Here is a 16285-nt window from a genome sequence, read left to right as displayed (position 1 = left end):
CATTAGGCACATGGAGAGAAGAGCTGGACAGGAGCCAGGAAGTCATTGCACAGATCAAACTCACTGATTAGCAATCAGTCACCCAGACAGTGAGTAAGCCACCAAGAATGGATAACATTCCTGGGCATTTATCAGCAGGGCTCACTTTTGCCAAGGTACCAACTGAAATCATCTCAAAAACTCAATACAAATAAAAATGCAGCTAGACCTCTTCCACCCATACAGGTGCCCAGAAGAATCAAAATCTGATTGGAGAACAGAATTCCACACATGTTATTCCCCCAGCCAATCAGATCTCAAGCAGTAGTGAGATTCGAAGAACAGAGAGTGATGCTAGTGTGCTCCAGGCTGAGCCTGATCTATACAGTAGATAGATACAGCAGTAGTAGATACAGCAGAAACAGTAGCGTGGACCAGGGAGGGAGCATAGATGCCATTTTGAACAAGTAAAATACTCTTTGGGGGTGAGTTGATATGACTGACCCACCCAAGGTGGCTGCCTCAGAGGGCAACTTGGGAGAGGGCTACCTGCCTCTGCCCACCCCCTCACTCCTACCATTGCTTTCCAGTCACTGTATATGAACAAGAAAAGGAAGTGTGGAGAAGAGGGTAATGTCTCCAACGCTAAAGCCCACCACTCCCCTCCACACTTCCTCTTGCACTCTGTTACCGTTGTCAAATACAGGGAGTAAGAGGAGAAGGAACAGCAGGTCTGGTGACTTACACACCAGTGGATAAAGAGGGGGCATCATCTGACTCCCTGCCTTAAGCTCTGGGAAGTACTGAGCCTGTCATGCAACATGGGTCAAATACACTTGGGTTGGATTTTCTGTTTTTCATGTTGCCATTTTTGAATGCTCTCTCTTTGCTACACCCTGAAGTGGTATAGTCCCACACTAGCTCTCATTCTGCTGCCCATGCAAACCAAACCTAAGCCAAGCAGCATTTGGCCTCACAAGTTTATTCCCATCTTGGCTTTACCTTCCACCTGAGAAATCAAAGCCAGCCCACATTCATCTAAGTGGCAGTGTTGTCAGTGTGTTAGACACACAGTGTTAGACTAGAATACCAGCACCTCTCGTTTACCAAATTATGCACTTGCCTTGCTGAATCTAAGCAAGCCCATGCCTGGAAAGACAACCACCTGGGAACCCCATGTACATATCTCTGAGCACATCGTGGAAGAAGGGCAGGACACTGGCTGCTCTACCCAGCAGACAGGGACAATGAGGGCGAGAGAAAAAGTGGTATGCAAGTACTCCCAAAAGCAATCTGGGATCCAGTTCATCACAGCATGGACAGGAACAGGATCTCCAACACACTCAGTCCAGCAAAGCACTAACTGTGAGCCACTTGACCATTTATGCTGGAGGGCCTTATCCATGCTGTCAGTGAGGTCAATAAAACAGCAAAATGGGAAAACTACTAACAGCTTGTGCAGGGCCTGTGGCCAGGACAAAGGGATGCCTGTTGCCTGCGGTTATGCCATGCTTCAGTCAGCTGGAAGGTAATGGGGGAGGAAGGGCTGGCAGGCTCGTCCTTGGGAGACTGCCTTGCACACTGGCGTGGGGTGCTCCTGCTCCTCCTCCATCACACCACACAACAAGAGCTTGTGTCCTCTGCAAAACAGTTTTGTTGGGGGAAGGGGAGGCAAAAGGACTGCTGTGTTCATGAGGACAGGACATTGTTTCATAGCAGCTGACCTCATCAGCTCTGCGAGGCAGGTGCTGTTCATCATCAGCTGCCTGATTCTAGAAAAAAAAAAAAGAGCCGGGACCAAAACAACCACTACCACAATTACCCCATTAGAAAATGAAAAGCACAAGATCTGCACAAAATTAACTGAATGCTGCAGACCAACATACGGGAATGGAGACTCATGGTTCAGGCCCATTAGGATTCTCCCAGTGTTTGCATCTTCCAAGTGACCCAGCATTTCAGTCCATAATAAACTACCCCACAAACTAGCAAGATTTGTTTGTTGCTGTTTTTCACTGTCCAGCTCATTCTGGAGATGCTCAAAGCAGCTTTCAGACAAGGTAATAAAAACAATCACACACAAAAACAATCATCAAAAGCACAAAATTGCAAGCAATGCAGCAATTAAACAATTCGCAGAGAAGGGGAAAATAGAGGGGATGGCTAATCCAACACAAACTAGGTCTTAGGCCTGCTGAAACAAAAGCATTTTATAAAATTACATCTGAATACTGTCAGGCTAGCAAACAAACGGGTCTTCCAGAGCAGAGATTTTCACAGCCTGGACACCACAATGGAGAAAGTTCTGACCCAGGTCACTGCCCATCAAGCTCTGGGTAATGGCAGGACACACTGGAAGGGAGTCTCCTGATCATCTCAATGAATCAGCAGGTTCCTGCAGCAGGAGATGGTTCTTCTGAACATCAGGGTCTTTCAGCCTTGTTAAACTTTGAAGGCGATGACTACAGTTCTGCACTGGACTTGACTTGGAACACACTCCACAATACTGGCACTGAATAAGAACTCTTGCAGTTGCATTCTGCCCTCGTTGCAGCTTCCAAATACTTTTTTAAAAGGTGGGTCCATGTAAAATACATTATACTATTTTAGGACCTAAAAAAAAACTTTCACTTTACCAGCTGCTCAAGCCTCTGTAGCTATAATGGTGATTGGGCAGCAGTGCTCCCCATCCCCACAAGTAGCAGGTTGTTTAACCCTTGATGCACATAGCCTACCTAATCTGCCTTCTCAGTTTCATGACCCACTGGTGGGAACTGGACCCACAGCTTGGGAACAGCTGAGTGAGGGCATACATATCTGTCACCAGGCCCTCCCACCCTAAAAACAGGCACATTTGGTGCACCAGCCTAAGCTGTGCAAATGTAGTCCTGGCCACAGCTACTATTTGACTACTCAGAAGAAGCAAAGGATAAAGTCAGGAGCACTCCCAAGCTGCATACCTGATCTTTCAAGGGGAGTACCCCATTTCATAAAAGGTAACATTCCATAAAAGGCAACATCTCCAACCCTGAATCAACAGTCTTGCTAACAAACAGCACCTCTGTCTTGCCAAGATTAAACAGTGTGGCATATGTTCTAGGGCAAGAAGCTCACCAGGTTGGTGCCACAACTGAGAAGTCTCCAATGCACACCCATACAAGATTTCACATTCATAAACATAGAATGACTAATCCTAACCAGTTCTACTCAGAAGTAAATCCTATTTTGTTCAATGGGGCTTACTCTCAGGAAAGTGTGGTTAGGACTGCAGCCTGAGTCTTGCATGCTGATCTGATGGAGCAGATATGGGAGACCCTTAAGGCAGTGCTTCCCAAACTCCTACAAGGGAGTTGGGAGCACTGTAAGTTGCTGTAGGGGAAGGGGGAAGGTAGCAATGAGATTATCAGGATCATGCTGCTGCCAGGGATAAAAGGGGAGTTTTCACTTACCTGCAGCCAATGCTGCAGTCCTAGGAGGTCCAGGGGGTCTGGGGAGCACTCTGCAGGGCTCCCCAAGTCTCTGCACATCTAAAAAAAAAGAGAAAAAAGGAACTTCCAGTTTCATCACAAAAACCAAAAGTGCCCATTTTCTTCTTTTTCAGACTTACAGAAGCTTGGGGAGCCCTGTGGAAAGTTCCCGAGACCCCTCAGGACTGCAACACTTGCTGCAGGTAAGTGGAAAACCCTCTTCCCTTCCCCAGCAGTAGCCTGATCCTGGGGATTATGTTACTATCTTAGCCCCTCTTTGCTCCTAAAAGGGGTAGGAACAAGTGCTTCCCTGGATGGTGGGTTGTGACCCACCAGTTTGGGAACCACTGAAAGTATGCAGGGCTAATGCTGTTTAGAGCTGTCTTTCTTCAAACTGTGGGTCAGGGCCGTCAAGCCAATTTCAGGTGGGTCTCCGTTCATTTGAGTGTGCATTTTATTTTTAATATACACGCGTGTCCCGGTATTCACGGAAGTTCTGTTCCAGAGGGGGCCCCCCCAAGGATAGCTGAACCAACAGACACTGGGGATGACTCCCCACCACCCTCCAGAGTCTTCAAGAGCAGTCCCAATAATATAGAACATAGAAGTAGTCCAACCAGATGATTATCAAAACACACGCGCACAGTTATCTCAGCAGTTAAAGCAGGCAAAAAGTTGACTGCAGAGCTCCATATGACTTAAGCAAGCAAGTCACAAATTTCAAGGGGGAAGGCATTCTGATATGGCTAGAAGTCTACCTCCTACTCCACAGCCCCATGTGCTGCTCACCAACCCTGTCTTATTTGTGGCAGTCAACAGCCCTCTATTGACAGCCATCGGTCCTGTTTCCTTGTAATGTTCAACATTTGCTTGTGTATTGCAAGGAAAGGCAACTTTGCAACTGGAGCAGGAGCAGCCCCCACAAGCCACAGAGAAAGGTAGAAGGCCAATGCCTGGGGACAAGCAGAAGGTTAGTGAGGACTAAACCTGGAAGCCTGCTTTTGCTTCCGGTGTTTGTTCACTGATCAGTTCAATATACAGCCTTCCTTTCCCCAGTTTTGATAGATCAAAGTGAGCTGAAAAAGTCACAAGACAGACTATATAGGCTATAAACACACTAGGAAATAAAACATATAAAAATGTTTCTCTTCCAACTATTCCATAAGGTTATTAAACATTTGGAGGCCACATAACTAGCAACCGTCAAGCTCCAAACTAATCTGATTCCGCAGCAGTTAGATTATAATGTCTGAGCACCTTCTGCAAGCATATACTAGCAGACACTAGCAAACCCCACTGGGAGATATTGGTTCTTTTCTTCCTGGGCTGGCAGACAGAAACTTCATGCATGAGATAGCCAAGAATGCCCTCTTTGTGATGGAAACTATGAAGCATAGAGTGACTGACAGCTTGTAAGAAGGGTCTAGTGCAGGGGTGGCCAATCAGCAGCACACCATGTGCCACTTTTACGTAGGGAACCTTGAACATGCCACTCCACCTTAATGGCACTTTCAGCAATTACTACAATAGCTAAATAGAGCCTCCAAGTTCAAGGGTAGTATATCTCTCCAAGTGCCAGAAGGTACAGAGCAAGAATCGCAGGAGTGCCTGTTTGGACACCTGGATGACTGCTGATGAGGTCAGAAAGGTGGTCTGCATGGACCTTTAGTCCAGCCAACAAGTCTCATTTTGAGGTCCAGATAAGGTGCATGTATTCTGCACAGCATAGTCCCCCTCTGCTTTCCCATCTTCTCAACCTCAAAGATTATCATAGTCAGGATCTCTTTGACACCAAAGATGGTATCTCCACCTGGCTGGGCCACCTGGGCTTTACTGATCTCATCAGCCATCTTTGTACTACCCCGCTCAGTCCCACAGCCTTCTATAGCCCACCTCTCTCCTCTTCAATACTCCACCAATCTGGTCTTCTCAGGTGAGTGACCCACCAGTTAGCAGAAAGCAGCTCACTAGCATTCGCCCTATTGGCTCTCTCCTGTCCATCATTCTTTCCTGCCTTTCTCCCTGTTTTGCAAATCAAGCAGAGTAGGGGTGGTTACCCCAAGGGCACCCAATGCAGCATTATAAACCTGGGGGTGTGCTGTGTAAGGAATGGCAAAGAAATCAAGCAAACCAAAAATTGCTATGGTGCTTTCTTTGTTATTATTTAAATGTTTTCAAAAATATATGGTGACTTTGCACATGCCACTTAGAAAGTGCCTGTGGGCTGGCTACCCCTGGTCTTGAGAGTGAGGGAAGATGAAGGAAAGCAAAACCTGGAAGAACATGCTGAGGGCCAACAGGTCTCACATCTCAGGAGATAGACCCAGAACCCTTGGGAGCTCAAGCCAATGCCTAATCATTTCCAAAAAAACACAGTCACACACAAGTACTTAGAATCACAGAATGTTAAGAGCTGAAAGGGACTTTGAGGTCATCTAGTCCAATTCCTTGCTCAGTGCAGCAACTATTACAGCCTCCCTAAAAGTGGCCATCCAGACTTTGCCTGAAAAATTAAGGACAGCCACAACAAGTGATTCCTGCTGCACAGCCACACAACTCAAAACAGAGCTCCACACAGCTAGGAGCTCGTGACAACGTTTGACATCGTCACTGAGAAACAGAGATGCTGCCATGCTATCATGGCAGGACTCTATAAAGCGCAAAGCTTTTTTTCTAATGGAACGCGGGGGACGGAGTTCCGGCACCTTTTTGCAGGGGCCCCTCCCCTTCGGAGGCATTCCGGGGGGGGGAGCAAAACAGAGGCAGAGTAGACAGGCACAGGATTGGACTCTAAGGCTGCCATCCTATCCACAGTAAGCCCCATTCACTAAAGTGGACTTTTGAGTAGACATGCATAGGATTGGGCTCTTAGGCTGCAATCCTAGGCACTTTCCTGGGAGTAAGCTCCATTGACTAGAACGAGACTTACTTCAGAGTAGACATACCTATGATTGGGCTCTTAATCCTGGCAGAGATATATATCTGCACCCGTTTTCACATGCTAAGGGCAGGTGAAAAGGGATTCTACGTGTGTACAACATGCTGTCCAGCCTTGCCAGAGATCTTCCTCGTCCTTCCCCCACAAGCATGCCCTCCGCCAGCCAGTGTTTGCAGCTCCTCTCCAGCAATGCAAAGCGGCTGCTCAGGGCAGCAGAGAACATACAATTGCATGCCAAGCGCCTTCCCCAAGATACAGAGTATTCTGATACCTGAATTAAACCATATTAATCACTTGTTTGCAAAAGTAGCTGTTTCTATGTGCACCTAAGGACCCCTCTCGTGTAAGAATTTCTTTTTTGTTCTTACTCCCACAGTTACTTAGAGTAATTTTACTACATGGAACTCATGTAAGCCATTTTTCGGAATCCATTCACTGTTTCCTCTCCTCGAAGTAGTGCCACACTACATACTACACGCTACAAGTGCACCTGTACAGTATTTTTCCCCACGTGTAGAAAAAATAGCTAGAGGGAAGGGGATGTGGAGATTCACAACCCAATCCTATGCATTTCTACTCAGAAGTAAGTTCATCTTTAGGGGGGAAGCACATAAAAAATATTTTATTTCTCCAATAAAAAATGGTTTATAAATAAATAAATAAATAAATAAATAAATAAATAAATAAATAAATAAATAAATAAATAAATAAATAAATAAATAAATAAATAGATTAACAAGTTGTGAGTTCCTGCACCTTTTTTCCCACAAAAAAAGCACTGATAAAGTGGTATAAAAAATAAGGGGGAACACTGCCCACAACTGCACAAGGCAGACTGTCCCAGTGCCAGACAGCTCTTACAGTTAGCAAATCCTTCCTCATGTCTAACCTAAACCTATTTCTCTGTAGTTTCCAACAGCTTGCTATTTTGGTAACAAGTCCTTGCCATGATAGATGAGTTCCCTTGTTTATGGACACTGCTCATGTGCAATATAGAAAACCTGTGAATACAGCTGGGGCTCCAGCAGCCACGAGAGGTAGAGAAAAAGGTGAGGGGGTTTGCTAGTAATGCGTGGGACAGAGAAAGATGCTAGGAAGGCCGGTTTGATGTAAAGGAAAGTCTGATGTAGCCTGTGGATCATCTACTGAAAAAAAAACTCTTAACCACCCTTGTAAATACATCCACAAAAGTCATGAGCCCACAACTTGTTTCAGTTTGCCTGTCTATATATGCTTATATCTGCCATATGCAGTCAGGGGCGAGGGGAACAGACAGCAAATTTTGTAAATCTTCTTGGCTGAAAGGCTATTTTTACTCATCTATCTACAAGCATCGACTTAACTCAGTGTTTCTCAAACTGTGGGTTGGCTCATGACCCACCTAGTGGGGTCCAATTTCAGGTGGATCCCCATTCATTTCAATGTTTTATTTTTAATATACAAGACTTGATGCTACCATGGTATGTGACTGCATTTGGGGAAATGTTACAGATCTGTACTTTTAACAAGCTACTATGTATATACTTTTAACAATGACAGTCAATGGCACTTACTCCTGGCTAAGTGTGGGTAGGATTGCAGCCTAGGAGTGTTAAAATTTTTCCTGCTTGATGTTACTTCCAGTCATGACATCACTTCCGATCGGTCCTGACAGATTCTCATTCTAAAAAGTGGGTCCCAGTGCTAAATGTATGAGAATCAGAATGCAATCCTAACTCCTTATGTCAGTGCTTTCCAGCACTGGCATAGCGGTGCCAATGGGACATGTGCTGCATCCTGAGGTTGGGTGTCACTCACGGAGGCCTCCTCAAAGTAAGGGAATCTTTGTTCGGTTACCTCAGAGCTGCATTGCCCTTATGCTGGAAAGCACTGACATAAGGGGTTAGGATTGCGCCCTCACTGACTTAACTGATACAGCTGAAAAATCTCATAAGAAAGATTGCATACCAAACAGTAGCACACATGTACATTTCTGTTAATGGGAGCTTAGTGGAGAAGAACAGCCAGCAGAAATACTCTCAACTTGAGGAAATGCTTGGCAAAGCTGCTATGAGTGCAGGCCAAGTGCCTCTCTGAAAAACTAGTTGTTGCATATTGTACTTCCCATTTATACCCTGATATTTCTTTTTGCATCTAGGAGATCAGAGGCTGCCTCAGAGCAAGCCTGTTAGCCCAACTGCCACCTTGGTCTATGCCGCCGTTCTGTGAAGGGAAGGAACTATATATTAAAGCTTAGCACCTCAAAACATTCCACTACATCCCTGCTAGCTTCGGATTTAGCTTTAGATCAGGAAACTGAGAAAAACAGCAGCAGCTGAAACAAGCCTGAAAACCCAGAACAGGTAGAGGAATTCCCGTGCAGATGGCCTCTTAAAGCACTCCTGGAAGTCAGATGGTTAGGAAAAAGGAATCATGGGGTACCAAGACTTTCACTCTCTTTGCTTCTAAGCTGACTTAGATTCAGCCCATTTTCACTTGTCTCATACCCTGCAGTGCTTTCTCTCAGAACCTGTGCCACAAGTCTTACTAGCAACTTATCTGGCATCCAATATTTTAACAGCCCCAGCTGCACACTTAACTCAAGAGCTATAAACACCATGTGCTTCCCTACCGATTGAAAACAGGCTGCAGCGATTCCTAAGCCAGGAAGGAATGCATCACTAGGCTTCTCCATGCCAGAAACAGATTTCCCTCCCCCAGGCAGAGGCTTGGCACACATCAGGGGATTCAAGGAAATTCAAAATGACCAATGAACCACACACTCAAGTCAGATCAAACGTGGTGAAGGGACCAGTAGAATATGGGTCACCAACCTTCTATGCCTCTCTCTACAAGTAGTCTTGCAGCCCAATCCTAACCAGCTTTCCAGTGGTGATGCAACCATGCCAAATGGGGCACACACTGCGTTTGGAACACTGGAAATGTTTTTGTATAATCTACTACTAAATCCATGACATCAACATTTTATTGCTGCTACTACAGATAGATCACACCCAGAAAAATAAATTACATTGCTATCCATTTTCTCAAAGCTTATTACCTGTGCAACCCAAATACACCTGGATGGTTTTGGATGCTGGTATTTCACGAAGGGGGAACTTCTCAAATCACCATCCAAACTCACAGTGGAGAAAGAAACCTTCTTCTTTGCCTTCCTTGTATGTCTGATCAATAAATCAGTTATCTATTTGCATATTTAGCTCCTCTCCTTTCTTCCCTGTACAACAGCCCAGCTGAGCTGGTCTATTAAGGGTATCCTCTCTTGGGACTAAGTTCACATACACCCTTTGCTCTTACACCAAGAGCCGGGGAGGATTATTTCCCAAAATGCAGCTTTAAAAAAAAAGCTTTCATAATCTTTTAGGCACATACATCGCCAGGAAAAAAGGGTTATCTTCTCTCCCTGCAAAATCCACTGCAATACGGTGGTGTAGCTATATGGCTCTGTTTTGCTCTCCCCGCCGGGAATGGCTCGGAAGGGAGGGGTCGCTTGCCCCCCTGACTGGGTGTTCCGCCCCCCCTCCAGCTACGCCACTGCTGCAATATATATATAAACTGTTTTTCAACTCAGTTCAAGCGATATTACACACCATTCTACTCCCATTGCCACCCAAAATGAAAATTCTGGTTTTCTGCAGGCCCAAAATGCTTACAAGTACTCTCTGCCCATTTCCCACGCACACCTGTAGCTATATTGCCTACCAATCACAGTACTCTATCCACAGTCAGGCACAAGAACTCAAAAACAGACCTTGCTGAACCAGGGTGGTCAACCAACACCAGATGCCAACCACAAACCCCTTCAACCCAGCCCAGCAGCCAGGCCCATAGACAGTTTTAGACCTTCTGCGTAGCTGCTGACAGGAGCCACCTCCCACAGCCCTTCTTTCTCACACCTCTCCAATTGTGCCCACAGATACTTACATCAAAGGCTGCTCGGCGAAGACCCTCCCCACTCCTCAGCCAGCAGTGGCTCAGCTCACTCAACTCCAAAATGGGCTGCACCTTCAAACGCACAGTGTCCCCTGACTGCCGGATCATCTCCACAATCTCATCACGGGACTTATTCTCCACGTTGCGTCCATTGATCTCCACCAGCCGGTCACCTGGCACCAAGCCGAGGGCCAAATCTTTTGTGCCCGCACCTGGCTCTGCAAAATGCACTACCCGCCTGTACACCTGCCCGTCAGCTGCCCTGTCCAGCATGGTGGTGCGACGCAGCGAAAAGCCAAAGTCGCCTGTGTTCCGCCGTTGTAGCTCCAGCTGCCTGGGTACAGGGGACTGAGGGGGCACCACCAGGGGGAGTTTCAGCTCAGCAGGGAACCTCTTGCTGACGACCTCTGGCAGCCTGGTCCGTGAGGCAGATGCCAAAGGAGCACGCAGAGGTCCCAGCTGCCCACCATGCTTGGCAAGCTGCATCTCCAGCGTCTGTGCCTCCACCTGTGGGGAAGGTGCAGCTGAATGCTCGGACGGTGTGGATGTTTCCGAGGTGCTTTCATCACGACTCTTTTGGGAGAAGGAGAACCTCTTGACGATCATTTGGGAGTTCTGCTTGGCCAGTGAGCCAAACTTGGCAGCCCTCTGCAACACAGACCCCTTGAAATTAGTGTCGTCCACCTTCAGGTCATCGCTGGAGCTAGCTGTGCTGAGGTGTCCCGAATCTAGGATCACACTGCCCCGATTGCTGTCTGAGTCAATATCAGTCAAGTGTAGGTCAGAACCGCTAGCCACCTTGATAGGAATGGGATTAGAGATCTCCAGTCTGCTTTTGGAGTCCCTCTTGGAGGCCCGGTTAAGATTAAAAAAGCCCCGTCGCATACTCATCTCCTCCAGGCTCTTCAGCTCAGCTGCTGACATCCGCTCCTTTTTCTCCTTCTTCTCTTTTTTGTCCCTTCTGGACCCATCTCTGTCCTTCTTTATCAAGTTAAACATGGTGGAAGATGGTTGTGGGAGAGGTTCAAGTTCAGAAGCAGCCAGGCACTAGTGGCCAGAGAGGCTCCAACGTCTTGATCTCACCAGTGTATCTGTGGTGAAACAGACAGCCTTGTAAATACATTTGCAGAATTAGTGGCCCATCAAGCACAAAAACTTATTTTCCTGCCATCCACCCAGCCCTTCACAACAGCAGCAATAATCTGTGGCACACTGACAGCCTGGAAGAACAATCCATGTTCCCATTAGCTTTGCAGACCTTCCCCGTTAAGCTGTCTGCAAGTGATGCTTTCTCCCCACAGCCAACCAGGCAAGTAGCCATTTGCAAGTCTGTAAAACAAGATTTAAACATAACTAAATGCTTGCCTGCTGTTGAAATGAGTGTCAGCTGCCTTGGGCATCTCCATGCTAGAGAGGAAAGGCAGGATATACATTTTCATATAACTAAATAAATGTTGCAGGTCCTGCTCCCGAGAATTAAGTATCACATTCATGGCAATACTTCCACACCGGCCGGCCTAACTGGTTCAGAAATAAAATGCTGCTTAGCAATATGCTGCTTTTCTGCACATCAACTATCAACCTTCTTCCGTTAGGACTGAGGTACAACCTAGTCCTGAAAGGACCAGAAAGCTTCTTGAAGTACACCAAACTGGGAACACAACACCACAGAGAGAAACCAAAACGGGGCAGCTCCACAACATGAAATTCAAACATTTTATATCCCACCTTTCTCCCCACAACACAAGTCCAGAGCAGTTAAAAAAATAAAAATAATAATAATAATGAACAATCAGTCAAAATGCATATAGGACAATCTAATAAGAACAGCAGCAGAGCCAAGATGAAAGAGAAGCTAAAACATTAACCCCTAAACAGAAAACGCCAAGCAAATGAGAAAGATGTTTCGCTCCTGCAAAAAGGTCAACAGGGAGAAGCCGATTCAGCTCCATAACTGCAGAACCACCACAGAGAAGGCCCTCCCTCTTGTTGCCACCGACCTTGCTTCAAACAATGGCAGCAAAAGCTGGATGGCCCCAAGAAAACCATAGAGAATGGGTTGTCCCATGAGACCAGGCAGTCTCTTGGATACCTTGGTCGTAAACCATAAACTGTTTTAAGGCCAAAACCAACACCCCGAAGTGTCCCTGGAAACAAACCCGCAGCTGGTCCAGCCGCCTGTCAGAAACAGACTGCCATGATACAATAACCACATGGGCCACCACATTCTGCAGTAATCACAGTTTTGAAGATGGTCTTCAAGGTTAGCGCCATGCAGTCCAATCTCAATGTCGCCAAAGAAATGGACTACAGTGGTGAGGTCTGAATGACTTGGATGCAGCTGTAGTTAGCACATCAGTCAAAACTGGGCAAATGCCATTCGCTCTAGCCATTGCCATCACTTGGTTTTCTAGGATGACAGCCAAAATGCAAACCTGCTCGAGGGAGTGCAACTCCATTCAAAACAGACTGAAGACCTTAACAACTGTCATTACTGTGTATAAATGCTTTTATGCGAATGCCCAAAGTCTCCGAGCAAAGGTGGGAGAACTGGAATGTCTGGTGACAAGGGAAAATATTGACATAGTGGGCATAACGGAAACCTGGTGGAATGCGGAGAATCAGTGGGATACCGCAATCCCGGGCTATAAACTCTACAGGAGGGACAGGCAGGGGCGTGTTGGAGGTGGGGTGGCCCTTTATGTTAAGGAAGGGATAGAATCCAGCAAAGTAGAGATTGAAGGTGGGTCCGACTCCACCGTAGAATCTCTGTGGGTTAAATTACCAGGCTTGAGCAGCGATGCAATACTGGGGGTGTGCTATCGTCCTCCAGACCAGAAATCTGATGGGGACCTTGAAATGAGGAAACAGATCAGGGAGGTGACAAGGAAGGACAGGGTTGTAATCATGGGGGACTTCAATTATCCTCATATTGACTGGGTCAATTTGTGTTCTGGTCACGATAAGGAAACCGGATTTCTTGACGTGCTAAATGACTGTGGCTTAGATCAGCTAGTCACGGAGCCCACCAGAGGACAGGTGACTCTGGATTTAATTTTGTGCGGTACGCAGGACCTGGTTAGAGATGTAAACGTTACTGAGCCATTGGGGAACAGTGATCATGCTGCGATCCGTTTTGACGTGCACGTTGGGGGAAGAATACCAGGCAAATCTCTAACAAAAACCCTTGACTTCCGACGGGCGGACTTCCCTCAAATGAGGAGGCTGGTTAGAAGGAGGTTGAAAGGGAGGGTAAAAAGAGTCCAGTCTCTCCAGAGTGCATGGAGGCTGCTTAAAACAACAGTAATAGAGGCCCAGCAGAGGTGTATACCGCAAAGAAAGAAGGGTTCCACTAAATCCAGGAGAGTGCCCGCATGGCTAACCAGCCAAGTTAGAGAGGCTGTGAAGGGCAAGGAAGCTTCCTTCCGTAAATGGAAGTCTTGCCCTAATGAAGAGAATAAAAAGGAACATAAACTGTGGCAAAAGAAATGTAAGAAGGTGATAGGGGAGGCCAAGCGAGACTATGAGGAACGCATGGCCAGCAACATTAAGGGGAATAATAAAAGCTTCTTCAAATATGTTAGAAGCAGGAAACCCGCCAGAGAAGCGGTTGGCCCTCTGGATGGTGAGGGAGGGAAAGGGGAGATAAAAGGAGACTTAGAGATGGCAGAGAAATTAAATGAGTTCTTTGCATCTGTCTTCACGGCAGAAGACCTCGGGCAGATACCGCTGCCCAAACGGCCCCTCCTAACCGAGGAGTTAAGTCAGATAGAGGTTAAAAGAGAAGATGTTTCAGACCTCATTGATAAATTAAAGATCAATAAGTCACCGGGCCCTGATGGCATACACCCAAGGGTTATTAAGGAATTGAAGAATGAAGTTGCAGATCTCTTGACTAAGGTATGCAACTTGTCCCTCAAAACGGCCACGGTACCAGAAGATTGGAGGATGGCAAATGTCACGCCTATTTTTAAAAAGGGAAAGAGGGGGGACCCGGGAAACTATAGGCCGGTCAGCCTAACATCTATACCGGGTAAGATGGTGGAATGCCTCATCAAAGATAGGATCTCAAAACACATAGACGAACAGGCCTTGCTGAGGGAGAGTCAGCATGGCTTCTGTAAGGGTAAGTCTTGCCTCACAAACCTTATAGAATTCTTTGAAAAGGTCAACAGGCATGTGGATGCGGGAGAACCCGTGGACATTATATATCTGGACTTTCAGAAGGCGTTTGACACGGTCCCTCACCAAAGGCTACTGAAAAAACTCCACAGTCAGGGAATTAGAGGACAGGTCCTCTCGTGGATTGAGAACTGGTTGGAGGCCAGGAAGCAGAGAGTGGGTGTCAATGGGCAATTTTCACAATGGAGAGAGGTGAAAAGCGGTGTGCCCCAAGGATCTGTCCTGGGACCGGTGCTTTTCAACCTCTTCATAAATGACCTGGAGACAGGGTTGAGCAGTGAAGTGGCTAAGTTTGCAGATGACACCAAACTTTTCCGAGTGGTAAAGACCAGAAGTGATTGTGAGGAGCTCCAGAAGGATCTCTCCAGACTGGCAGAATGGGCAGCAAAATGGCAGATGCGCTTCAATGTCAGTAAGTGTAAAGTCATGCACATTGGGGCAAAAAATCAAAACTTTAGATATAGGCTGATGGGTTCTGAGCTGTCTGTGACAGATCAGGAGAGAGATCTTGGGGTGGTGGTGGACAGGTCGATGAAAGTGTCGACCCAATGTGCGGCGGCAGTGAAGAAGGCCAATTCTATGCTTGGGATCATTAGGAAGGGTATTGAGAACAAAACGGTTAGTATTATAATGCCGTTGTACAAATCGATGGTAAGGCCACACCTGGAGTATTGTGTCCAGTTCTGGTCGCCGCATCTCAAAAAAGACATAGTGGAAATGGAAAAGGTGCAAAAGAGAGCAACTAAGATGATTACGGGGCTGGGGCACCTTCCTTATGAGGAAAGGCTACGGCGTTTGGGCCTCTTCAGCCTAGAAAAGAGACGCTTGAGGGGGGACATGATTGAGACATACAAAATTATGCAGGGGATGGACAGAGTGGATAGGGAGATGCTCTTTACACTCTCACATAATACCAGAACCAGGGGACATCCACTAAAATTGAGTGTTGGGCGGGTTAGGACAGACAAAAGAAAATATTTCTTTACTCAGCGTGTGGTCGGTCTGTGGAACTCCTTGCCACAGGATGTGGTGCTGGCGTCTAGCCTAGACGCCTTTAAAAGGGGATTGGACGAGTTTCTGGAGGAAAAATCCATTATGGGGTACAAGCCATGATGTGTATGCGCAACCTCCTGATTTTAGGAATGGGTTAAGTCAGAATGCCAGATGTAGGGGAGAGCACCAGGATGAGGTCTCTTGTTATCTGGTGTGCTCCCTGGGGCATTTGGTGGGCCGCTGTGAGATACAGGAAGCTGGACTAGATGGGCCTATGGCCTGATCCAGTGGGGCTGTTCTTATGTTCTTATGTTCTTATTACCCACAGCGGACACTCAGACAATCCTGGTCACTGACTGGTCTCTGATCAGTTTGTTCCTGATAGAAGACAACAATTATAGGGCTTGGGTGGCCCTGGTAGAGTTGCTGAAGGAATTGGGCTGGATCCTGGAGACTACTATGGCTGGGCTTGCTAAGTCTATGAGGGTTTACAGTCTAGTTCTCCTTGGGCTGCTTGGTTGCAGTGTACTCAGTGAAGGTGCTTGTTTTGGGGAGGGGGAGAATGGTTGAGGCTGACTGATAGATGCATTTTGGAGAGTATTCAGAGGTTGAGGGAGGATGGGGTGCTGCAACTGATTCTGTGGTGGGCAGAGGAAAGTATGGTAGTGGGCTTAGGGCAGGGCATTACAGAGGAAGGGGGAGAAAGTGTGTGTTCTCACCTCTCCCTGCTCCCAATCTTGATGGTCCTGGTTTCCTAGTAATAACCTTAAACTGCTGCTGCTTAATAACAGGT

At 46.8% G+C, this 16285-nt stretch overlaps 1 protein-coding gene across 2 annotated transcripts in view; it reads right to left on the bottom strand.

Moving 5' to 3' along the window:
* MYO18A (myosin XVIIIA) overlaps positions 1-16285 on the bottom strand; it is a 146460-nt gene that overhangs the window by 121379 nt on the left and 8796 nt on the right. For both annotated transcript variants that reach the window (XM_066636521.1, XM_066636516.1), the window contains exon 2: positions 10309-11408. In XM_066636521.1, coding sequence (XP_066492618.1) covers positions 10309-11316 — 1008 coding nt within the window. In that variant the 5' untranslated portion in view covers positions 11317-11408. The remainder of the gene's footprint in view (positions 1-10308; positions 11409-16285) is intronic.

The sequence above is a fragment of the Tiliqua scincoides genome, chromosome 8, assembly GCF_035046505.1.
Source record: "Tiliqua scincoides isolate rTilSci1 chromosome 8, rTilSci1.hap2, whole genome shotgun sequence".
Taxonomy (NCBI): domain Eukaryota; kingdom Metazoa; phylum Chordata; class Lepidosauria; order Squamata; family Scincidae; genus Tiliqua; species Tiliqua scincoides.
The sequence above is the reverse complement of the archived record's forward strand: the minus strand, read 5'-3'. Positions and strand labels throughout refer to the sequence as shown.